Below are 27,171 nucleotides of genomic sequence, written 5' to 3'. Positions count from 1 at the left end.
ACTTTAAAAGTAATAGATAATGATACAGACAGAAACATTTTCCACAATAAGCACTACTTATACATGCGAGAGTAGAATATTCATTTCCATTACACTATTTGAATATAACGTTTCAACTACAACATTAATTAATTAATCAAAGGGTCTAAAATTAAACACATAAATTATTAACTATTGTATTTACAGAATATCTTACGATTTTTGTGCAATTTTTGCAATTTTTACGATCTGCACAATAAAAACAAAAAAAAAAAAGTATTTTAGCAGATATTCAGTTTATACACTTTTGAATGGTTTTGTTTGGTTTGTTTAGTTATGTCAGCCCAACACTTGGGCGATCTGCCCAAATGCCTAGCGGGATGCCTTCCGGGAGGTCTTTTTAAGGAAAACTGGCCCCTATTTAGACGTTACAGACGTGAAGAAAACCCGGAAAACTCCACGTGACCAGCCCGTCCGAGCGAGGCCGAGACCACGATCGAACTCCCAGTGTTCGGGGTACGAAGACCGCTTGGCCACTGGTGGGCCCATTTTTCAATAGTAAATAATGTACTTTTTTAATCTGTTTCTCTTTTATACACATGAATGCGTATGTTTAAATGTCTTCGATATTTAATATCAGTAGAACTTTCTGGCCACACATTACAATTTTGTTCGTGCATTTGCAACAAATGTAATTCAATATCTAATTAATCAGTGAAATTGTCAAATTTTTGCCACAAAACCAGTCTCAAATTTGTTTTTGTGTAGTAACAAATGGTAATTAATGAACAGTTGTATTAGTAATTACGACGTTTTCATTTATTCTTGACGTGCAACTTTTTCGTCGGAGTACTCCAGTGAGCTGAATTAGAGTTGAGAAAACTGAATACAATCCACTCATTACCTAGAACGGAATAAAAATGTTGAATTATACAGGAGAAATAAAGTATTAATAATTGATTGTAAGTAAAAACTTTTTAGAAATATTGTTTTTCTCTTCATGCCTAGTGGGAAATTATTGGGCATTTATCTATTCCAATCCGAGCGCACGATGGAATCAACACCGAGGGGTGAGGCCAAACGATAAGGGAGGAGGCCCGATATTTTTCAGGCAGTCCGCCAATGAGATATTTTTGAACAGCGGCACAAGTAGACTATACGAGAGAAAGAGACAATAAAAAATGACATCATACATTATGCAAGAAGCTTAAAACTACAAGGTACGATTTGATGTTGGATCGGCACTGTGAGAAAGGCTCATTGATTGAAATCGGGGATAACATGGCCTTAAAATCAGAAAACATTCTTCGTTTTTAAGACCAACTTTTGGTCAAAATACGACAAAGTTGAATGGAAAAATTAAAAAATGTCATTCATTACTTTCTTTTATAATACCGGAATATATGGAAAGTCAAGAATTTTCTGATGTTTATTGATAATGGAAGTTGACGTCTACTTCGGGAGTAGAAAAAGGACAACACAGATGAAACGGTATGCACTCGCTGCAAGTGCTTCAATGTACTGTACGAGTAAACCTGTTTCCGGAGTCTTCTGNCATCATATGGCATCATTTGGACATTGGTAGATATCCAGATTCATTTATATTCCAGACAGTGCTGCTAAGGCAGGATAGTTAAAGGAGATGTCTTAAAAAGTGCTGAAAATGAAGTTGCCTTCTAATAGTGTATGATAGTACTGCATTGCTGCATGGAAGATCCTACATATCTCTGGATGTGGTCAGAAAAACTAGGTATTATTGAAGACTTCAAGTTATATCCACTACAGTGTGATTCTTTTAACAGTTGTTGTCCTGAACCTCTAGACCTTTGTGGCAGATAAGTCTGTCTCCTAAACCCACTGCAACCAATATAATCATATAATTGTAATCCAGATGATGGTTGCTAAATCTACATTTTCATTTTGTTCTCTGGCCACTTTTAAACTCGCTCTGGACAATACAGTTTTAAACTGTATTGTCCAGATATTCTCATTGGATAATGAATTTAACACAATTGCAATAATAATTGATAGATTTATAAATGCAAGCAAACAACGCTCCTTATTATATGCCCCAGAATCTGCTTCTCTGAAGGTACAGAGCATTCCAAAGTGTGTTGGCACTCTCAGACTGTTCTGTGCTTTCACTGCTGCCATCTAACCAGTAGATATGTGCATACTGAGTATTATTGATTTTTAGACTATTTTTCTAGACTATTAATTTTTTTGTTACAAGGTGTATTATAAATTTATCTGTAATATTTCTTTGTTTAATGAAATAATATCTTTAAATATCTATAGTTTAAAATATATATTCTTTTAACAGAAATTTGTATATCATTACTTATAATTAAGTTATTTCCAATTACATATATTTAAAAATGGTTTTTAAATTATATTCTGTGGATTAAAATGTGATCCTTATAAATCCTTATATGATCCTTATAAATGTTTTCAAAGTATCTTTTCTTCTTGATCATTATTTCTATTCTTTCTAATCAAATTCTTACTTAAATTTTTTTTTTATTTTAAAAAAATGAAATAAAAGATCATTAGATCCAGGGATATGGGATTTAAAATAATTATGAAATGTAGACTTATATGATCTGATAGCACTGCCACAACATTAAAATTGTAGTAGGAAATCTTGATAACTGTTACCCTGGAAGCCTTTAAAGTAGATAAATACAGGGAACTGCCATATAATGCAAATTTGTGTAACACAAAGAAAAAATTGAGACTAATACTCATACAAAATCTGCATTTTGTTGCCTAGAGGTATGTATTCTTTCTTCTTCAACTTCTAGGCCTAGGTTTAAAATTGCATAAAACTGTCTGATAGAAAATAAATCTAATTTTTCCATCAAAAGGAGTGTTGCTGTATGATTTGTTCTCAATAGCAACTTCATGCTATGCTTTGAAGGATATACAACTAATTGAAAGAACAGCAAGCAGTCAAGTACTAATAATTTTTAAATGAAAAGTGTATAATTTGAGATTTTGGTGAGGAAAAAAAAAGAGTATACAGTTTATGGATTCCTAAAAGAGTTTATCTAATCACCCTAGTTACAGAAAATGTGACATAACAGTTTAAAGCAGTAGAATGCACTTCAGTGTAAATTTTCATAGTTCTTTTCAATGTTCTAATTAGAAAACAATGATCTGAAGAAGAAAGAAAGATTAAAATGTGTATCAACAATTTATATCTGACCCCTATAGCATAAGTTTGTGCATTTTATTTTATTACTGGTAAAAGTTATTTTATTCACACCTGTGTTCCTAAAGATGTCTAGATCAACGGTCGGCAACCAGTGGTCCGTGAGAAAATTTGGGTGGTCCTTAGAGAAATTTGAACATTGATCAACTGAAGGTTACGCGAAGTATTATGAAAGAAATGCAAAATGCTTAGTTGCTTTTTTCACTCATTGGGGTTTTTTATTCGAATCTAAAACCAAAAACAAAGTGACTGTTATCAATAAATAATGAACAATAAACAATATTGTGTGATTGTCGTCCTTCGTGGAAAGGCACGAAGAATCCATAAACTTGTTTCAAACAAGCAGCAATGAACTTTAATTATAACAAATTAATGCAAGCCTAAACATGTTAGTTTCATATTAATATAGTAAAATTGAACTTTTATGATTATTATTCTACAGATTTTGTATTGTTTAAAAAAATTCATGATATTGGTTTGCAGGATTCAAAATTGTGACTTTAGAGGTCCTTGAGGTGAGAAAGGTTGCTGACTGCTGGATCTAGATCAATGAAAAAAATCATTTTAAGCATCAATAATCAAAAAATATTTGTCTGCTTATTGTGTTTGTGAAGTGATATTAGAATCTTTTGAATGTTTCCAGTCTATGAAAACATTTTGGGAATTTTATGTTGATCTCAACTAAATTAGTTATGTAACCTGTTTGTCATCTGCAGACAGGAGAATATATGAAAACTATTTTTATAAATTTTAGCATTTATTTTAAAAAATCCAAATTTAGAAGTTAAATAAAAGACCATGAACTAATGTCATTACAATAATGGTTAAAGTGTGCTGTCTTTCAATAATCTTCTATTAAAATTTTAAACTTCCATGTCTAAATTGGTATTTAAGGAGATAAAAATATTTTAAATTACTCACAGACATTAATTAAAATTATGATTATCACATGTGATGAAAAGTAATATTGATTATGGATTAAAATATGAAAGTTTGAACAAGAATAACATTCATAATGCTAAACAAGCAATTATTTGTTGTAACTTTATCATAAAGCTGGGCTGCAATTTTTAATTTAAAATATATCCTCTCCACCTCAAATTAGTAGTGGCTTTGCCCCTGTACATCACACTTTTTCTTTAACAATGCAGTCGCGCTGGTCATCCATTAACTGCTTTCAGAGGACAGGATTTGAAATGAAATACAGTAACGTGACTTTCGGTTTTCATTAAAAGTTTTCATGTAGTTAATCGGAGCCTTCTGAATGAATCCTAAGGTTTTCACTTCTGGTCTTCATCTATCTAACTCATTATCAAAATTACGGAAAGAGTCAGAGGAACGACAGTGAGAATTTATAGATCCACAAGTCTTTCAAATTGCAGCCCAATTAATAATAATTGGTTAGTATCATTAATTGGTTAAATTTACAAAATTATTAACGTTATTAAAGACGTAGCAATTAAAATTCGACAGGTTACTTTATAAGTATTATATGTATAAATATTTACGTATAATACTTATAAAATAATATATGTATAATTAATACATATATTATTTTATATACGTATAATATATACGTAGTAATAATACATCTACAAATATTTTTATAATAGTTTTTACTCACCCGAATTGGAAAGTTCTTCTTCACGTAAAAAAATCCGCCAACGGATATACCAAAAGGTCTTCCTCCAAATTTCTTCATGAATCCAATCACCTGAAATAAATTATTTGTATCAAATAATAATTAATCACGAGAGTTAAATTAAAAATAATACGATACTTTGAATTTATACTCCAAGGAAAGAGGTTCTGAATAGAATTTCCCAATTGAAATGAAATTGTCGTATACCTGAAATGACATTTATATTTTAACACTATTTTAAGTGGAATTAAATTGGTGTTATTAATACTTACAATCGATGTAAATTTCGACAGTGCCCAAGAAACTAACAATGATCCAATTAATAATATCAATGCAGTAACAAATACAGAAATACGTAAGATGACATTTATTTTGGCGAAAAGACTTCCAAAAAGGAAAAAGCAGGATTCGTAAACAAAATGTATGTATATAACAGGAAAAAGAATACTCCAATTTTCGTTTACTTCTTGAAAAAATTCCCATAATTTCAAAATTTTCTCCATAAGATTTTGTAAAAACGCTTTAGTTGCTCGGTTTGTATTTTCTAATTCTTTGGAGACTTCCACAAATCGTTTTCCTAATAGTATAGAACCAAATGCGAATGATAGTAATACAAAGGATATCTGTGACGAAGTATAAGTTAACCATAGCTGAATAATAAACGTGCAATATAATATTACTTTATTATCGTTTATAACTCTGGCTACGGAAAAATAACTGACAAAGGAAAACATCGCAAAAATACATATGAGAATAAACGAAAAGAATGCAAAGAAAATGAACATATATCTTTCGCTTCTGTCGACAAAATCTTCTTCGCCGTCGTATTGGCTCTTTAAATAATGGATAGATATTTTTCTTCTTTTCAAAATACTGAACTGAAGAGCGACATAAACTGCAAGGCCCAGAAAAACAATTTTGGCATAAAATGCTTCGTTTTCATAAACGAGAAATACTTCCGAGCAAAGAAAGTTTGAAGTTGTTATCATCATTATAAACAATAATACTACATGCCACAAGATGAACTCTATTATGAGCTCGTAAANGTATTTCTGTATCTATTATGGCGTTGATATTTTTACTTGGATCATTGTTAGTTTCTTGGGCACTGTCGACACTTACATCGATTGTAAGTATTAATAACACCAATTTAATTCTACTTAATTATAATAAAGTTAAAATATTAATATCATTTCAGGTATACGATAATTTCATTTCAATTGGGAAATTCTATTCGGAGCCTCTTTCTTTGGAGTATAAATTCAAAGTATCGTATTATCTTTAATTTAACTCTTGTGATTAATTATTATTTTAATACAAATAATTTATTTCAGATGATTGGATTCATGAAGAAATTTGGAGGAAGACCTTTTGGTATATCCATTGGCGGATTCTTTTGCGTGAAGAAGAACTTTCTAATTCGGGTAAATAGAAATTATTTTTAAAATATTTGTAGATGTATTAATAGTACACATATATTATACATATATTATTTATACATATATTATTTTATATCTCCTTTCTCCTNTTCTAATTCGGGTAAATAGAAATTATTTTTAAAATATTTGTAGATGTATTAATAGTACACATATATTATACATATATTATTTTATATCTCCTTTCTCCTATATAATAATTTAACGTTTTTATATCGTTATAGGTAATGAGTGGATTTTATTCAGTTTTCTCAACTCTAATTCAACTCACTGGAGTACTTGGACGAAAGAGTTGCACGTCAAGAATAAATGAAAACATCGTAATTAGTAATGCAACTGTTCATTAAAAAGAAATATAAATACGTTTTTAATATTCATAATTGAGTACCATTTGTTACTACACAAAAAGCAAATTTGAGATTGGTTTTTTTGGCAAAAACTTGACAATTTCACTGATTAATTAGATATTGAATTACATTTGTTGCAAATGCACGAAGAAAATTGTAATTTGTCGCCAAAAAGTTCTAATGATATTAATATTAAATATCGAAGACACTCAAACATACGCATTCATGTGTATAAAAGAGAAACAGATTGAAAAAGTACATTATTTCCTATTCAAAAATGGGCCCACCAGTGGCCAAGCGGTCTTTGTACCCCGAACACTGGGAGTTCGGTCGTGGTCTCGGCCTCGCTCGGACGGGCTGGCCACGTGGAATTTTTCCGGGTTTTCTTCACGTCTGTAACGCCTAAATAGGGGCCAGTTTTTCTTAAAAAGTCCTCCCGGAAGGCATCCCCCTTAGGCATTTGGGCAGATCGCCCAAGTGTTGCGTTGTCGTAACTAAACAAACTAAACCAAACAAAACTACTGTATTGAAAAATGTATAAACTGAATATCTGCAAAATCACTTTGTTCTGTTTTTAATGTGCGGATCGTAAAAATTGCAAAAATTGCACGAAAATCCTAAGATATTCTGTAAATACAATAGTTAATAATTTGTGTGTTTGATTTTAGATGTTTTTATTAATTAATTAATTAATTTTTTGTTGATCAATTAATTAATTTCGGAGAAGTTATGTTGTAGTTGAAACGTTATATTCAAGTAGTGTAATGGAAATGAATATTCTACTCTCGCATGTATAAATAGTTCTCATTGTGCAAAATGTTTCTGTCTGTATCATTATTTATTACTTTTAAAGTCATTTTTGTGTATGAGAAAATCGTTCGCAATTTAAGCTGAAAAATGAATTAATTTTGAAATTTCATCATGACATAAAAGCATAAATATTTCATAATAATTTTGTACTATAAAATGCGTGTAAAGTCTATGTTATTACAATCATAAAGTCGATATAAAATGTAACATTACTGAAGTTTCATTCCACGTTCAAATGAAATAAATTGATGTTTACTAACGCATAACGAACGAAACCTTAAATAGATTTTATTGATACGATTTAACGAAATATCTAAGTAAAAGCTATTATTAATATTCAATTTTCACACTATTGTAAAAAATTCTTTATTTATATTTGTAATAATTCTTTGATGTGTAGGTTATAGTGTAGCTCGATTATTGTTAATGTAATAAAAATGGAATTGTTATCGTATATTACAGCATATAATTCGCACTCCATTTCAGCATAGAGTATTTAAATAAAAAGTGATGTGTTGTCCGTTATACAGTATAAACCATCTCGCTTATTTGGCATTTTACCCTAAAAAAATTCCTCGCGACTCGCCTTGTCTCACTGAATGCTGCACCCTGGCACGAGTAAAAGACGGCCTAACAAGATACTGGACTCGGTGTAAAAAAATTTAATTTTATTTATTCTCATTCTGAAATATGGAATAAACATCTTCCTGTTCACAGAAATAGAAATATTTTAACAATAAAATGGAATGAAATAGCGGAAGACATGCAATTAGACGGGAAGTCTTTGTTCAGTAATGTAATATTTTTATAAAATAATAATTATCTATTTAAATATTGAAACTTGAAAGTAAATTTGAAAAAAAAAAAAAAAAGCTGAAGGAGTTAAGAATTGTTGTTAAAAATACAATATCATTTGACGATTATATAGACTGTTTATTTAATAAATGTGAGCAGTATAAAACAATAAATATAATTCGGAGTGAAAAATGTGGATTGCATTCAATGAAGATAAACAAGGCAGCTCTATCATACTGTATCAAGAGGTATACAGGAAATTCTCGTTAGTTCGAAATTCAATGGACTTTAATCACGACTTCGAATCATCCGAGATTTACATTTTTCCGTTTAATATGCCAAATGCCACGTATCTGATGTAATTTATTAAGCAAATACAGCTATTTATATAGAATGTTATTTTCGTTCGTACGCATATGCATATAAAATGATAGTTTGGACAGAGTTTTCGCTTCAAATTTCGAATTAACCGAATTCCTTAATTAATATGTAAATCTTTATGTTCCCAGTTGAGACAAAAGCAGCATAAAATTACGAACTAACGACGATTTCCTGTACAAAGGAATAGTTTTATTTACTAAAAAAATAAATTGTATAACGTCATAAAGTAAAAGATGTCTTATATAAAGAGAATCAAATGTTGCATTTAATTTTTATTCATTGAAATTGTCTAATTTATCTTAGTTTTTCTTTTTTCGTAATGTTTTGAGTATAAAAACAATATTGTGTGTTTTGTCCGAGAAGAAAAAGACTGAAATTTCGGCATGCCTCTTATATGTAAAGTGGCAATCTCCAAATAGGAAAATAATTCGCAAAACGTCTTTAAGTAAGCTGCAGGTAATTTCAGCTCACTATAATTCGTGAATAAAAATAATATAGAATTGAGAATAAAGTATTAAATGTTTTCTGTGCAATAATACCGTATAAACGATTTAAAATTAAATTATATTAAGCCATTTTTAATGTATTCGTAAAGAATATTTAATGGTAAATTTTAATTGCAAGTGACTTGTATTAAATGCTTCTTTTCACTGATAAATAAAGGCCATACCTAAATTATTTTATAAACAAAATCGTCGTTTAATTTTATAAGGATTTTTTATAAAATTTTATAAGGAAATCGTCGTTAGTTCGTAATTTTATGCTGCTTTTGTCTCAACTGGGAACATAAAGATTTACATATTAATTAAGGAATTCGGTTAATTCGAAATTTGAAGCGAAAACTCTGTCCAAAATACCTAAATTATTTTATAAACAAAAATACTCTAAAAAACTTTCATAGTTTATACAGTAAAATGGAATTTTTACTTAAATACTCTATGATCAAAATGGAGTGCGGATTATCTAATACACTAAAATCTACACATCAAATAATTATTATAAATATAAATAAAGAATTTCTTTACAATAGTGTGAAAATTGAATATTAATAATAGCTTTTACTTAAATATTTGGTTAAATCGTGTCAATAAAATCTATTTAAGCTTTCATTCGTTATGCGTTAGTAAACATCAAATTATTTCATTTGAACGTGGAATAACACTTCAGTAATATTACATTTTATATCGACTTTATGATTGTAATAACAGACTTTACACGCATTTAATATTATAAAATGAAATATTTATGCTTTTATATCATCGATCAAATTTCAAAATTAATTCATTTTCTTTAAGAATTTATTGAATTTTTCAGCTTGAATTGCGAACGATTTACTCATATGCAGAAAATGACTTTAAAAGTAATAGATAATGATACAGACAGAAACATTTTCCACAATAAGCACTACTTATACATGCGAGAGTAGAATATTCATTTCCATTACACTATTTGAATATAACGTTTCAACTACAACATTAATTAATTAATCAAAGGGTCTAAAATTAAACACATAAATTATTAACTATTGTATTTACAGAATATCTTACGATTTTTGTGCAATTTTTGCAATTTTTACGATCTGCACAATAAAAACAAAAAAAAAAAAGTATTTTAGCAGATATTCAGTTTATACACTTTTGAATGGTTTTGTTTGGTTTGTTTAGTTATGTCAGCCCAACACTTGGGCGATCTGCCCAAATGCCTAGCGGGATGCCTTCCGGGAGGTCTTTTTAAGGAAAACTGGCCCCTATTTAGACGTTACAGACGTGAAGAAAACCCGGAAAACTCCACGTGACCAGCCCGTCCGAGCGAGGCCGAGACCACGATCGAACTCCCAGTGTTCGGGGTACGAAGACCGCTTGGCCACTGGTGGGCCCATTTTTCAATAGTAAATAATGTACTTTTTTAATCTGTTTCTCTTTTATACACATGAATGCGTATGTTTAAATGTCTTCGATATTTAATATCAGTAGAACTTTCTGGCCACACATTACAATTTTGTTCGTGCATTTGCAACAAATGTAATTCAATATCTAATTAATCAGTGAAATTGTCAAATTTTTGCCACAAAACCAGTCTCAAATTTGTTTTTGTGTAGTAACAAATGGTAATTAATGAACAGTTGTATTAGTAATTACGACGTTTTCATTTATTCTTGACGTGCAACTTTTTCGTCGGAGTACTCCAGTGAGCTGAATTAGAGTTGAGAAAACTGAATACAATCCACTCATTACCTAGAACGGAATAAAAATGTTGAATTATACAGGAGAAATAAAGTATTAATAATTGATTGTAAGTAAAAACTTTTTAGAAATATTGTTTTTCTCTTCATGCCTAGTGGGAAATTATTGGGCATTTATCTATTCCAATCCGAGCGCACGATGGAATCAACACCGAGGGGTGAGGCCAAACGATAAGGGAGGAGGCCCGATATTTTTCAGGCAGTCCGCCAATGAGATATTTTTGAACAGCGGCACAAGTAGACTATACGAGAGAAAGAGACAATAAAAAATGACATCATACATTATGCAAGAAGCTTAAAACTACAAGGTACGATTTGATGTTGGATCGGCACTGTGAGAAAGGCTCATTGATTGAAATCGGGGATAACATGGCCTTAAAATCAGAAAACATTCTTCGTTTTTAAGACCAACTTTTGGTCAAAATACGACAAAGTTGAATGGAAAAATTAAAAAATGTCATTCATTACTTTCTTTTATAATACCGGAATATATGGAAAGTCAAGAATTTTCTGATGTTTATTGATAATGGAAGTTGACGTCTACTTCGGGAGTAGAAAAAGGACAACACAGATGAAACGGTATGCACTCGCTGCAAGTGCTTCAATGTACTGTACGAGTAAACCTGTTTCTGGAGTCTTCTGCCCGGATTCGAATCCAGGTTTACTAAAGATATACTGAAATGTCGTAACAGTCTTGGCACTCTTCATTATTAATATTAACAGTATAATTAAATATAAAAACATGAAATTCATGTTTTTATATTTAATTATAATAAGTATACTAATGCGATTAGTAACGAGCAATTAACGAGCAAAATTGCCAGGCGGCAATTTTTTATTATATTTTTTATTTATTTAATTTAAAATATATGCTTTCCACCTCAAATTAGTAAAGTCTTGTCCCTGTACATCATACTTTTCTTTTAACAATACAGTCGCGCCGGTCATCTATTAACTGCTTTTAGAAGAAAAGATTTAAATTGAAATAACGTGACTTCCGGCTTTCATTAAAAGTTTTTATATGGTTAATCGGAGCCTTCTAAATCCTAAGGTCTCCACATCTGATCTCCATTTATCTAAGACCGTTATCAAGTTTAAGGAAAGACAGACAGCCGGACGGACAAACGGAGAGATTTCAAATTAATAATACGTATATACGGTACTAATTTCATAAATAACCAATTAATATATACTATTATTAATTGGTTATTTATGAAATTATTAACGTTATTGAAGATGTAGCAATTGAAATTCGGCAGGTTACTTTATAAGTATTATACGTATAAATATTTACGTATAATACTTATAAAATAATATATGTATAATTAATACATATATTATTTTATATACGTATAATATATACGTAGTAATAATACATCTACAAATATTTTTATAATAGTTTGTACTCACCCGAATTGGAAAGTTCTTCTTCACGTAAAAAAATCCGCCAACGGATATACCAAAAGGTCTTCCTCCAAATTTCTTCATGAATCCAATCACCTGAAATAAATTATTTGTATCAAATAATAATTAATCACGAGAGTTAAATTAAAAATAATACGATACTTTGAATTTATACTCCAAGGAAAGAGGTTCTGAATAGAATTTCCCAATTGAAATGAAATTGTCGTATACCTGAAATGACATTTATATTTTAACACTATTTTAAGTGGAATTAAATTGGTGTTATTAATACTTACAATCGATGTAAATTTCGACAGTGCCCAAGAAACTAACAATGATCCAATTAATAATATCAATGCAGTAACAAATACAGAAATACGTAAGATGACATTTATTTTGGCGAAAAGACTTCCAAAAAGGAAAAAGCAGGATTCGTAAACAAAATGTATGTACATAACAGGAAAAAGAATACTCCAATTTTCGTTTACTTCTTGAAAAAATTCCCATAATTTCAAAATTTTCTCCATAAGATTTTGTAAAAACGCTTTAGTTGCTCGGTTTGTATTTTCTAATTCTTTGGAGACTTCCACAAATCGTTTTCCTAATAGTATAGAACCAAATGCGAATGATAGTAATACAAAGCATATCTGTGACGAAGTATAAGTTAACCATAGCTGAATAATAAACGTGCAATATAATATTACTTTATTATCGTTTATAACTCTGGCTACGGAAAAATAACTGACAAAGGAAAACATCGCAAAAATACATATGAGAATAAACGAAAAGAATGCAAAGAAAATGAACATATATCTTTCGCTTCTGTCGACAAAATCTTCTTCGCCGTCGTATTGGCTCTTTAAATAATGGATAGATATTTTTCTTCTTTTCAAAATACTGAACTGAAGAGCGACATAAACTGCAAGGCCCAGAAAAACAATTTTGGCATAAAATGCTTCGTTTTCAAAAACGAGAAATACTTCCGAGCAAAGAAAGTTTGAAGTTGTTATCATCATTATAAACAATAATACTACATGCCACAAGATGAACTCTATTATGAGCTCGTAAATTTTGAAAAATGCAGCAATTTTAGTCTCTTTTAACTTTTGACATTTGCACGGTTTTAACAAATCTAATCCAAAAACTTCTCCTGTAGATAATACCGGTCGAACCTTTACTGCAATACAGAAATCATAAGAATGAGATTGCGTTGTTGTAGACATTTTCCCAAAAGTATTGTATTTTGATGGTATGTAACGATTATTAGTTTTTACGGATATAATTTCTTGTATGTTAAGGAGTACAGAAATTTCGACTTGATCGAAAACGTAATTCGAGAAAACAAATTACATCAGCAATTTTCAAGATTTGCAACTACTTCTTAGCAGAGAGAACTGGCAATCAGAAAGCGAGAGAAGATTACTTTACTATGACTAAACTGTTCCTCCAATTCATTTGTTCAATTTATAAAATGAAAGACGTTTGTAATTTTGATAATAACTTCGGTAGTTAAATTATATAAATGGAAGATATGTTTGGAATTTTGACATTTGGAATTTTCATTTCTTAAATATTGGAAACAGAACGTTATATTTGTGGAATTATTAACGTTATTAAAGTCGTAGCAATTGAAGTTCGACAAATTATCTTTTATTTCGTTTTCGTAAATGATATTGAATTTATAGAATTATTCAATCTAATAATGTCACTCAAGAAATTGCGATAAAATAAGTGAAGTTTCTATCGATTCTTAATTGCTACCGTTTTCATATTGCATACTTTCTTAAATGATTTATACATTTTATTTACTCGATGGTAGAACAGGAAATGTCATATTTCGAAAATTAAAAATAACTTCCATTTAACGAAATTTACTGTTTTATGGCTAGATGAGATGTAATTTAACCTCAGACTTATTATAGAATTGCTAAATTTCTTAAAAATTATGATTTTTGACCAAAATTTAGTGCATGGATCTTCTACATGACTATTTTGTTTTTTATTTTCCACTAGAATTGGTGTAATTTGCCACAACATGACTAGCAAGTTTCAGTCTTCTAGAAATGTCTCTAATTGAAAGTGTTAATTTGCACAGTTTAGTTATTTGATCTTGTTCAAAGTGAAATCTTTCCAAGGTTATATCTTTATGATGTATTCCCGAATTGCTTTTTGTAGAATTTACTCCTAAGCTACTATTATCCTTTATTATATACTATCCTGTGTGTTATTTACATATTAATTGCTAAAGCAAAGATGCTTTTCTGATTTTGAGACAAGTACCCTATATCTTTTACAGCGTTGTTCAAAGTTGATTAATTAATTTTATTACTGTTTTTGATAAAATTATTATTACACGTTATCATAATGAACCAATAATCAAGTCACTTCTGTTGTTTTGTGATGTTCTTTGCAAACAAATACGAAAGAAAACAAATAACAGTTTGTGAGTGACAAACAGACCCACAATAAAGTGTTATTTTAAATTTTAATTATTGATGCATTCCATCATCTAAATTCGAGCGTTAGGCTAAAAGCCATAAAAATTTCCTACGGAGTTGGTTCCTTGTTGAGGAGGATCCAGCTAGTCAGCGATGTGTCACCAGGAACTTTCGATAGAGTGCCCATATTGGACGCCAGACCATTAACAACAACCACCTGACCTCATGAAAAAAACCCAAGAGGAATAACAAGAGAAAACAAAAAAAAACACCCGAGGTCAGTCGTCTTCCAACGTCCGTCCACAAAAGTCGTCCTCAAGGATTAACACCATGACCAGGAATTCAGAATTGAATCCGTGACAAAGATCGTGCCCTTTTAAAGATATCATCCCCATTTCAGTGTCGTCACACCGTAGTGCTCCTATTAACGGACAAGACCCGGAATCATTCTATCGAACATTTCTTCGGCGTCAACAATGTCATCGTACTACAGATCAGCGACCTAGAAGAAAGGTATTTATCAACCCGCGATTCGGTTGTAAACTTTCTTTCTCAACGGCTTAGTATAATTAAGCCCGATAATATGCCCGATATCTCTGTATTGTCTTTGGTTCTTATTAAAATTGTTATTTGTTAGAAAATATGGAATCCGAGTGAGTCACTTCCTCGTTTCTCTCCTCATTTCTACTCCGAATCCAACCGCTCACACGCTACCGCTCGGGTGACGTAAAGTCGCGATTTCCGAGTCCTGAGAGACTTGGTGGTGTCACATCCTGACGTGGTGTCAAAGAGACACCGACCCTACGGTAACAAGTTCATGTGGCAAATTACAGGAAATAGGGTGAAGAATTGGACCAAGGGCTGAGCGATTACGCGTTAATTACGAAAACATATTTATCTAGTAGAAACACTAAAACACTTTGTGTCTGCATAGGAATCGGTTATCAATGTGTTTTTTATTTAGCCATTATTTCACAGTGGCTTTACATTTAGGAACGGATTGTGTTCACAAACACTCACGTTTAGTGTGCGTGTAATCACTTTAAACTAACAACCGACAATCGGCTCATAGATTTTACATGACAAATGTTGGCCTCGAATATTTCAGCTCATAGATCGAATTTCAAAATTGTGGCTTCGTCAGGTTATTTGCTTTGCCAAGTAATACATGTTTTTAAAACATCGTCTTGTATGGACTGGTAGTTGCTTTAAACTCTGATCACGAATAAATCACGTTCTGACTCAATAAAATCAGAACCTTATATAAATTGCGCAGAAACTGTCCATAAATTACCTAACTCGGATATCGGTAGGTGGGTATACAGATTATCAGCAGTCATTTCTTTCCTTTCGTACTGTATTATCGTTACGATGTTTTATCAAATACATTTTTCTTCCCTAACGGTGTCTTTTCCGTTTGACAGAGACTCGATCAAATAAAGAAAAATATTAGCTAATCTAAAAATTAATATAGAAAAACCCGTAATCATTATGAATTGCCCACATTCTATATCTATATATACTGTATAATCGAGACGAGTTGATAATGATAATAATGATGATGATAATAATAATAAGTGCAGAGCCCAAACGATTAGGAGTTGAAAGTTGAAATTTCGTACACAGTTAGGGTACGTTACGAGAACACACAACTCGTGGGGAGGAATTTCGAAAAATCCCTTTTTTTCGAAATTCCTCCCCATGAGAGGAAGGGATTTTTCGAAATTCCTCTCCACGAGGGAGAGAAACAGGATTAAGTCTTAACGCTTCCGTCAATAATGGAAGTGTTAAGTAACAATGGAAGTGTCAACAATGGAAGTGTTACGTAACAATGGAATTGTGAAGAGAAAGCGACGTGCAAGATGCAGATGCAGTTTTTTTGTTTTTGCGGGAAATCGAACATATTTTTAGACCCATCTAAAAATTCTCTAATCAGTCCGGAAACAGGGGGACCCAATTCTTGCATTTCGTGAAAACGGGTAAGGTTGACTATAACGTAATAATGTTAATCTTCCCTATCGTTAGTTTTGTCCGAGCAACGCCGGGCCCCCTGCTAGTTTGCAATAATCGTATAAGATATGTTAATTCTTGTAATAGCATCGGGTCATTTTGTATCCTAAACTTACCTTTAAAGGACATGTGGACAGCGGCCGGATGGCCGAGCGGTTAAGGTGGCAGCCAGGAATAGCCAGGAATTTTTCGTAGGGTAGTCCGTTCGGTTATGTCGGGCCCTGTCCCTCACCACCTGGCAGTCTCATTGTGGGCCTGGCCGAAGCAATAATGGACTTGCAAAAACAGGCCCTCTTAGTGCCCACAGGTCGGAAAGAGTTAAAAAAAAAAAGGACATGTGGATAAGATTATTAAATCTCTAACTATTAGTCGTGGAATTCTTTTGCGTTTTGAAAAACTATTTCCTGAGAAACAGTCTTATAATCCATTTATTTTGCCAATATTCATTCTCTACACGATTATTGTCTGTCAATATGTAATATGGCTGTCTCCTCTCATTTATAAAACATATTAAAAGAATTAGATAAAGTAAAATAAACCTGTCGACCTTTCTGTTTTTTTTTNTTTTAATCTGTTTCTCTTTTATACACATGAATGCGTATGTTTAAATGTCTTCGATATTTAATATCAGTAGAACTTTCTGGCCACACATTACAATTTTGTTCGTGCATTTGCAACAAATGTAATTCAATATCTAATTAATCAGTGAAATTGTCAAATTTTTGCCACAAAACCAGTCTCAAATTTGTTTTTGTGTAGTAACAAATGGTAATTAATGAACAGTTGTATTAGTAATTACGATGTTTTCATTCATTCTTGACGTGCAACTCTTTTGTCCGAGTACTCCAGTGAGTTGAATTAGAGTTGAGAAAACTGAATAAAATCCACTCATTACCTATAACGATATAAAAATGTTGAATTATACAGTAGAAAGAAATTATTAATAATTGATTACAAGTAAAAACTCTTTAGAAATATTGTTTTTCTATTCATGTTCTGTCGGAAGTTATTGAGCCTTTGTCCATTCTAATCCAAGATCACGAGAGGATCGGTCAAACGGTATGGGAGAAAGCCCGATATTTACCAGGCCGTTCGCCATTCAGATATTTTTGAACATCCGCTCAAGTAGACTATAAGAGAGAGAGAGAGAGAGAAAGAGAGAGAAAGAAACAATAAAAAATGTTATCATAAATCATGCAAGAAGCTTCAAACTATGATTTAAAGTCAGATCATCACTGCCACAAAGCTGCATTAGTTGCAATCAGGGTTAGCTTGGCCTTGAAACCATGAAACATTCTTCGTTTTCAAGGCAAAGTTTTGGTCAAAATACGACGCATGGAAGAATGGAAGAAATTGAATGTAAAAATTAAAAAAATCATTCATTATTGTCTTTTATACTGTATTTCCAAAATAAATGAACAGTCATGAATTTTCTGATATTTGTTGATAATGGAAGTTCAGGCCCACTTCGGGAGTAGGGAAATGACAACACAAATAAAACGGTAAGCTCGTGCACCAACTGCCCCAATGTTCAGGAGAATCTGTTTCTGGAGCCTTCTGACCAAATTCGAATCCGATTCCATCTCCAATGCTATCACCACCTCGGCCACCTCATTATTAATATTAACAATACGAATAATGTGTAAAAATATAATGTGTATGGTTTTACATCTGATTATAATACGTGTACTAATACCATTATTAACGAGCAATTATTTATTGTCACATCATCACAATGTCGAGTTTCAATTTTTAATCATAAACAGTATTTTATTTATTTAATTTAAAATATATGATTTCTACCTCAAATTAGTAGTGGCTTCTCCCTGTACATCACACTTTTTCTTTAACAATGCAGTCGCGCTGGTCATCCATTAACTGCTTTCAGAGGACAGGATTTGAAATGAAATACAGTAACGTGACTTTCGGTTTTCATTAAAAGTTTTCATGTAGTTAATCGGAGCCTTCTGAATGAATCCTAAGGTTTTCACTTCTGGTCTTCATCTATCTAACTCATTATCAAAATTACGGAAAGAGTCAGAGGAACGACAGTGAGAATTTATAGATCCACAAGTCTTTCAAATTGCAGCCCAATTAATAATAATTGGTTAGTATCATTAATTGGTTAAATTTACAAAATTATTAACGTTATTAAAGACGTAGCAATTAAAATTCGACAGGTTACTTTATAAGTATTATATGTATAAATACTTGTAAACGTAGTATTAATATATCTACAAATATTTTAAAAATACTTTCTACTCACCCGAATTAAAAAGTTTTTCTTCACGTAAAAGAATCCGCCAACGGATATACCAAAAGGTCTTCCTCCAAATTTCTTCATGAATCCAATCACCTGAAATAAATTATTTGTATCAAATAATAATTAATCACGAGAGTTAATGTTAATATTTAAATAATATAATATTTTACCAGTTTTACCAGTATTATACAGTTGTCCAACAGAAGAGTAATCTATCTTGTTTACAAATCTTTTCAAAATAGACAGTTTGACCGGGCCCTTCTAAAAACCGGGCCCTAGACATTTGTATCATTTGTCTATGCGATGATCCGGCCCTGCATCTAGGTTACTTACGTTACTCCTACCCGAGTCTCCCTAGTCGCTAACTGTAAATGATTTAGAACCGGCATCACATTATTCTTCGCATTGCAAAATGGCATACGCAGGCGTCAGGAACTTCTGTTCGAACAAACCTCACCTGCCGTCCGGGTCAGCGATTTTAAAAAGGTGGCAACACTAGCACGGAATTTTTCATTACTTATTCTGTGACAAAACTGAAATGTAGTCTTTTAAATTGAGATACCTAAATAAGGGGACAACGAAATTTTCTTTTGCCCCGGGCTGCTGACACCCACACTACGCTACTGGTGAAACAATCTCTACATGAAAATTTTCTACATTTTAAACAATTCGTAAACAGTTGCATTATAATACATAATCTTTTGTTTTAATTTATGTATATTTTTTTAATCTTGTATGTTGATTTTTATTCTTTGTTATTTGTACTTTAACCTTCTGTTACGGCGTTATTAACGGGAAAGATATCAATTCTCTTGTGATATTTCTTTCTGCAATAAAATAAATAAATATATAAAATTTAGCAACGAGTTGCTTAAGTTTCCCGGCCGCATTTAAATTTTTGGTGGCGCCTTGTGTTGTCATATTTTATTTTAAAAAATTTTCGATTTTTACTATTATAAAATGGTATAAAACGATTCCCGCCTTTTTTGAACTGGTAACGGTTGAGGAAGCGACCGTTGGATTTTGAATGCGTAGCTGCTGATTGGTCGGAATATCATCGCACTACCAGCGGAACTTTTACAGAGCAGCTAATTGCTGATTGGTCGAGAATCCCACCACACTGCATATTTGCATAAAGCTACAGCCAAGTAATCGCTGATTGGTCGTCCAACCCGCTGTCGACGGCTATAAAAAGGTTAATGTCGAACAGGGAAACTTCGGGAAGTTCACTGCAGAGCTTCGAAGTGACGACAAGCACGTTGTAGATCTTCAAGTGTGCATCAAAGTTCGACTCGGTCTGGATTCGTCTCGCTGTTTGTTCTTCAACCGCCGGAAGGTTACTTCTAGCCAACAACTCGTCGATTCGTCGTAAGGTGTCTTCTCCACGGACCAGATCAGCATATTGAACTAATGTTATTGGCGCACCGACTTGGTCGCCAATTGTGAAATACGAACATTATTAAACTTCACTAATGGCAAAATGCTTTCCAGGATAAGGGTAGGTTTTATATAACAATGTAAATGCTAATAACAGGTAAAATCTTCATTAAAGTCCGACCCTACTAGATCCAACCCCCTTTTAATCACCAACGTTTATTTATTTATTTATTTAACTAAACGACTCTACGGCCGTTGTATTTTTTTACACTTGGAATAGACCAAATATAAAAAGTAAACAATCAACAAAACAAACGGCATAAAGAAAAAAAATACACAAAACTAGACAGTTTAAATTTTTAACAACTTGTTTAAATTGCCCATAAGTCAAATCTTTATACAGTAGAACGTCGATTATTCGAATCAATTGGGGACTGGGGTTGTTCGGATAACCGATTACGTACGAAAAAAATATATTAACCTATCCCATGTTGAAAATTTCTCCGTTGCGTGTCGCTTTGCCTTGAATTTTCGTCGATGTTAAGCCTAACGAAGACTATTGTATGGTTAAAAATTATTTTTTTTATTTTGTACAAACAAAATAAATATATAAAAAATTTATGAACAAAAAAATTTACTTCAGAAGTTAATTTAGTATCAAAAANAAAAACACATAACTAATAAACATGCAAGTCTGTGTATATATGTATTTTTATTATTACATATAAACAAACGTAGTAAGAAAGTATATATATATTTTTTATTTCTTGATGTCTCCAGAACGAATTAATCAAATTCCCATACAAACCTATGGTAAATTCATAATCGGTTAACGAACAATTCGGATAGCGAACAATGTCTTGGAACGGATTATGTTCTTTAACCGATCACCCACTATAACAAAAGAAAGAATACAATCGACCCCCTTATAACACGGTAGATACGTTCCGTTCTTTATGAATCAATTTTGTACGAGTCCTTGCCAATCACAGCCCGACACGTGTGAAGTTTACGGACTACGGCTGTTTGAAAGGTTTTCTTCCATAAAATTAATCGATTCTAGACTAATTCGACTCAACATTTCCAAAATATGTATAATTGTTTGGGAATAATCCGTATAAACTATGCTATAAACAAAAAATTGTAGGATTACTTACCGAGGGTGCACCGTTCGACGTTGCCATTGCTCAAGCTTGTTTTCGTCGCAGAGCAGCGCACCAAACGGCGGGCACCAAGCGGCAGGCGATTTCTGATAAGTTATTTTTCTGCGAAAACTTCGTTGAACTTTGGAGACATCATTAATATAAATAATTTTTATGGCCGTTGAATAAGAAATGTTTCTTTCACAAGAAATGTATAAAATTACAGTACTTTATTAGACTTACGGTACCTAATTTACATACTGTACAGACGATAGTAAACAACTTACTCGTCTAAACTCTCCATAGCGTGGCGCTGGACAGCGGAAAGTATATATATAATTATAATAAAGTTACAGTAAATTAAGTTAATATATAATTATATATACAGTACCTAATTTATATATGATACTGTACAGACGATAGTAAACTCAATTTACCCGCCTAAATTCTGCGTAGCGTGGCGCAGGACGACGGAAAGTAGTTCGGCTGCCTGATGACGTTTTACCGAATTATAGGAGTTTTTTACCAGGTTTGTACGGATACCGTCGTATAGGAATCGTAATTATAGGAACCCGTGTTATAGGGGGTTTACTGTACTCTATTTATCGTTTAGTTCTTAAATAAATTCCCATAATTCTAAAAGTTTCTCCATAAAATTTTGCAAGAACGATGTGATTGCTCGGTTTACATTTTCATATTCTTTGGAGATTTCCATAAATCGTTTTGCTATTATTATCGAACCGAATGCGAAGAACAGCAACACGTAGCATACGTATGACGACATATAAGATAACCATCACTGAATGACTATTGTGCAGACTAACATTATTTTATCATCGTTTATAACTCTGGCTATGGAAAAATAAGTGACAAATAAAAATATTGTAAAAAGTGATACGAGAATAAATAGAAAGAATGCCAGGAAAATGAATATATATCTTTTACTTCTGTGGACAAAATCTTCTTCGCCGTCGTATTGGCTCTTCAAATAATGGGTAGATATTTTTCTTCTTTTCAAAACACTAAACTGAAGATCGACATAAACAGTAAGACCTAAAAAGACTATTTTGGCATAAAGTGCTTCGTTTCCGAAAAGATGAAAGGATTTCGAGCAAAAAGCTTTCGAAGTTGTTATCTTCATTATTAATAGTAAGACAGAAAACCACAAGAAACACTCGATAAAGTGCACATAAATTATGAAAAGCTTAGCGAATGGTTATTCTTTCGGCTTTCGAAATTTGCATGGTCACGGGATATCCAATCCGAAGACTTCTCCTGTAGATAAAAGTGGTTGAACATTCATTCCCATACAAGAATGTGAAGGATATAATTGCGTTGATATAGACATGACAAGAACGTCTTTAATGGACTGTAACGATGGGTAGACTTTAAAAATTTAATATATTATAAATTTAAGTTTCTACAAATCAGAAGTTACTTAACTATATAATAAATTCCAGTCTAGACCGAAATTCATGTGATTTCAACCGAAAATTTTCTTCACAACGGTGTTAGCTAGATGATCAGCATGAGTCTGATGTTATGAGAAAAAGTATGACGTACAGATGCAACACACTGCTAATAATTTTAGGTGCAGAGCATATACAGTAGACGTTCGATGCGCGTTCCGCGACGAAAACAAGCTTAAGCAATGGCGTCGTGGAACGGTGCACACTCGGTAAGTAATCTTACAATTTTTGTTTATAGCATAGTTTATACGGATTATTCCCAAAAAATTATACGTGTTATGGAAACGTTGAGTCAAATTAGTCTAGAATCGATTAATTTTATGGAAGAAAACATTTCAAACAGCCTTAGTCCGTAAACTGCATACGTGCCGGGCTGTGATTGGCTCATGTATTTAAGGACTCGTACAATATGTATTTCATAAAACACGGAACGTATCTGCCATGTTATAAGGGGGTCTACTGTATTTTAAATGAAATAGATTAAAATTACAATTAAAAATTGCATCCCAGCGTTGTGACATATTCACAATACTGAGCTGCACTTTCTACCAGAAAATGCTATTGCCCATTTAGAATACAGCGAAATCCAAGAATATCAATTAAATTATTTTTAACGTAAGAGAGCTTCTTTTATCCTATGACAAGTCAAAACAAATACAATTTTTAGAACGTATTTTAATTAATTTATTTAACAATTAAATTATCGTAGAGATGGATAATGTCTATATATCTGAGACTTTCCGTTAGGGGCCGTCCAGAAGTTACTTGCGGATAATTACAGAACGATTCCGTAGCCGTAGTTCTGGTTTTTACCACGAGATAATGCTAGTATTGTGACATTTAGGTAGCGTGTACCTCGTACTGTATGGTGTGCTTGGAATTTTTTATCGATATTTTGGCTTTAAAACCATACTTTATCATCGATAATTGTTTTTGAAGTATTCCCGCTACGTTGCTAAGAAATCGTTATGGAAAATATTGCGTTGGATATATCAGAAAATACTTGTTGTTATTGCGATAAGCACCTCTCCTCAAAAGGAAATTTTACTAACAAGCATGTAAGATTAAAACATAAGCAAATCCTGGTGGAGGAAAAGTCTATATTCTGTCGCGAGACTTTGTGTTCTGAAGGTTTTTCTACTTCCTTTCAATTACGTGAACACTTGGGGAAATTACTGTACCTGTACATAGATTTGCCTGTGAAATTGAGAACTGGAATTCAAAAATATAAAGAATAAGTAAATCCTGTTCTGAAATTTTAAAAATGCTGTACAGTAGAACGTCGTTTATCCGAATCAATTGCGGACTGGGGTGGTTCGGATAACTTATTTTTCGGATAACGAATCATGTATGAAAAAAAATATTAATTTATTTCATGTTGAAATTTCTATCCGTTGCGTGTCGCTTTGCATTGAATTTTCGTCGATGTTAAGCCTAACGAAGACTATTGTATCGTTAAAAATTATTTTTTTATTTTGTACAAATAAAATAAATTTATTGAAAAATATAAAAACAATAAAAAATTATANCTGATTTATTTTAAAATTATAATTTTCCATATATTTACTTAATAAAAATTCTTTTGTTGGTTAGATTATTTTCAATTAATTCAAGATTCAAATCTGCATAAGTTATACAGTAATAATAATATCTGCATACAATATAATATTAGAGAAACTATTTCTAAAAATAATTACTGTTTAATATTTACATAAATCGTAAGAGCTTAGAATGGATCCCCGTGTTGCACTTATGTTCACTTGAAAAGGTTTAGATATTATTGTATTTTTACCTTAATATTTTGCCAAAACTCTATCAAGGAACGTATATTTGAGAATTGTCTTTCATAGTAATCTACCTCTTCTTTCCTAATTTTATTCCTAATATCTTAGTCTTCTTACTTTCGTTCATATTTTTGCACGTCGATCTTCTAAAATACACTTGTTTAATTGTTTAAACAACCTCCTCTTCTGGCTAATTAACTTTGTTGTATTGCTTGAGATAATTTCTGCCAAAAACGCCTTTCATAAAGCGAAAGATTTTCTTATTTAGTGTTATTATGGGATAATATTTATTAATAAAAATCTGCAGGATATCCTGAAAGTAATCCACAAATTGGTCAACAAAATGATTTGGAGAATAATACCAATCCCAAGCAAAACAAGCTGACAGTGCATTACGTAAAAAATGTATTCACGTATTATTTATTTTCCCACGTGTTTTTAACGAATTACCACCTATTTCCGTATTTTTCCACGGGAGAAAGAAAACTATAGGCGAATAATCGGACAATAAGTTCTGATAAATTAAAAATTCTGACTCACTAATATTGGTTAACCCAAAGTCAACCAAAGAGTAAGTATCTTTATCAAATTCGGTCGGTTGCCTCTGATCAGTCAAAAGTGACAAATTTTCAGAATAGCAAAAGTTTAACAAGTTCTTTGTTATCGCATTTTTTGGAAGGGAACGACATACAAGTCTTCTATGCTGTAGTTATCACCATATATAGTTTTTGCTTTTGCTACTCCAAGGGATTTGAAAATGTCTCCTGTGTAATTTCAAAAGGCCAGTACCTATCGAAGAACCTTTACGTAAATCTATATAAAATTCGCCGATGATAAATAACTTATAGTTCCTGAATTTAGTAATATTGAAATGAATTATAAAATTTAGTACATCGAAAAATAAACAGTTTTCATCCTACCAATAGATGCGGGTAAAAACCTCTGAACAATGTCGAGGATTTGCACCTGAGAAACGAGCTGACCACGTGGTTCTTTCTCGGTTTTCCTCGTGCATCAAACACCTAAATAAGCGCCATTTTCCACACAAACATTTCTAAACATCTCGATTAAATAAATTCAGTGGAATTGGCAACAACATTATCACAGTTTTTCGAAAACGAAATCGCTTGTAATTTCATCATTCCAGAAAACACAGAATGTAATGTTTTCGCCATCTAAAAAGTTAAAATAACTTAAATATTTTTGTATAATAAATTAATTGTTACGAATATACCGGACGTTTAATGTAAGTATTCCTATTCAATACCGTATGTAGGAATAACTTGCAGTTCAAACTCTTACAAATGCTGACGTTTACGAACTTGCCGAAAAGATTTCCTGAAAAATTTTAATTTCAGAAACTAGTTAAAGGATGTGTCGCGCTGAGAGCGGCGAAAAATGATTAGAATATAATTAATATACCAGTGCTATGGCCAATTTCTTGGTATGAAACTGGCCTACGGTTGGTGAAAAACAAATTGCATTACTGCAAACTATTATGACTGTCTGAATGCACCTTTTATGCAAAGATTTATAATGCCAATGCTGTAAGTCGGCTTCGAGAGGTAAGGCACATTCGGAAATTTGTGTCGCTCACAGCGCCACAAATATCCTAGTGGTAAGTTTTGCAACGAAAATTTTTCTTTGCGGGAATCTACGTGCTCAGAAAAGTCACTATATAACTTGAGTTTAACTGCGAAATGTCTTTCCAGACAGAAATTTAAAGTATTTAGAGTTCCCCTTGTAACAGGATTAACTCCTAAATACGCTAATAAAAGATTTCATTTAATTGATTTGTTTTGATAATTACCTTGAAAGGAATTCTTTTATTTATAATATAGATACCTCCTATGGAAAGACACAAAGGAACTCTTCCAAATCTTTTCATAAAATTCAAAATCTACGTAAATGAAAATTAATTATTTATTAAATACAATAACCGTTTGAAACAGTAAATTGCAAAAGCTTACCTTTAGCTTCTGTTCCAGTTTTAATTTGCAAATAGCAAACTGTCTGATATCTTGAAAGCCATTCACCAACTGAAAAATAAATTAGAAAATGTTACTTCTCCAGCCAATGGCATTGCTTTAACATTAATTTATTATATATTTACATACATTGAATGCGAATGAACATAACATAATGGCAGTTATTAAACAAAAAGACGTGAATAATATTACCAACATTGAATAAAATAATCGTACAGATTTATTAACTATTATAAATATATAGGTATAATAAGTGGAGCTCGCAATCCAAATAATAGTGAAATAAATGACACCAAGTGGGAAATTCAGTTTGGTATTGAACTGATTAATAAAATTCCATAGTTTATGTTGATGCATCATCAGCTCATTGAGTTCACGTGTCAAATTCTTTTCGCTTCTTTTTAATACAGAGAATTGACAAATGAGTTGATTTAATTTTTTTCTAGCAAG

The 27,171-nt window shown here is 31.8% G+C and overlaps 2 protein-coding genes across 2 annotated transcripts; both read right to left on the bottom strand.

Moving 5' to 3' along the window:
• Positions 1–605: 605 nt before the first annotated feature.
• Positions 606–5,824, bottom strand: LOC111639496. The gene is made up of 4 exons (XM_023385387.1): positions 5,108–5,824; positions 4,974–5,042; positions 4,818–4,907; positions 606–883 (listed from the first exon to the last, which is right to left on the bottom strand). The coding sequence occupies exons 1-4, from the start codon at positions 5,822–5,824 to the stop codon at positions 761–763; spliced, it is 999 nt and encodes a 332-aa protein (XP_023241155.1). The 3' UTR covers positions 606–760.
• Positions 5,825–10,560: 4,736 nt separating this feature from the next.
• Positions 10,561–26,874, bottom strand: LOC111639495. The gene is made up of 7 exons (XM_023385386.1): positions 26,851–26,874; positions 26,704–26,772; positions 18,965–19,054; positions 12,547–12,924; positions 12,413–12,481; positions 12,257–12,346; positions 10,561–10,838 (listed from the first exon to the last, which is right to left on the bottom strand). Exons 1-7 carry the CDS (start codon positions 26,872–26,874, stop codon positions 10,716–10,718), a joined length of 843 nt encoding a protein of 280 aa, XP_023241154.1. The 3' UTR covers positions 10,561–10,715.
• Positions 26,875–27,171: the final 297 nt, after the last annotated feature.

This window comes from Centruroides sculpturatus, unplaced genomic scaffold, assembly GCF_000671375.1.
Source record: "Centruroides sculpturatus isolate CEXI.00-Female unplaced genomic scaffold, Cexi_2.0 scaffold1323, whole genome shotgun sequence".
Classification (NCBI taxonomy): domain Eukaryota; kingdom Metazoa; phylum Arthropoda; class Arachnida; order Scorpiones; family Buthidae; genus Centruroides; species Centruroides sculpturatus.
Note: the sequence above shows the minus strand (reverse complement) of the source record. Positions and strands in the feature narration are given on the sequence as shown.

What these genes read in the sequence shown, in the direction of transcription:
- LOC111639496 (XM_023385387.1), bottom strand. Translation starts at nt 5,824, where the DNA reads ATGATAACAACTTCAAACTTTCTTTGCTCGGAAGTATTTCTCGTTTAT. An exon ending in TGTCGAAATTTACATCGATT is followed by an intron (nt 5,043 to 5,107) that starts GTAAGTATTAAT and finishes ATGTCATTTCAG; the next exon opens with GTATACGACAATTTCATTTC. An exon ending in AGAAGAACTTTCCAATTCGG is followed by an intron (nt 884 to 4,817) that starts GTGAGTAAAAAC and finishes ATTCCGTTCTAG; the next exon opens with GTAATGAGTGGATTGTATTC.
- LOC111639495 (XM_023385386.1), bottom strand. Translation starts at nt 26,874, where the DNA reads ATGTTATGTTCATTCGCATTCAAT. An exon ending in AACTGGAACAGAAGCTAAAG is followed by an intron (nt 19,055 to 26,703) that starts GTAAGCTTTTGC and finishes AATTTATTTCAG; the next exon opens with GTGATTGGATTCATGAAGAA. An exon ending in TGTCGAAATTTACATCGATT is followed by an intron (nt 12,482 to 12,546) that starts GTAAGTATTAAT and finishes ATGTCATTTCAG; the next exon opens with GTATACGACAATTTCATTTC.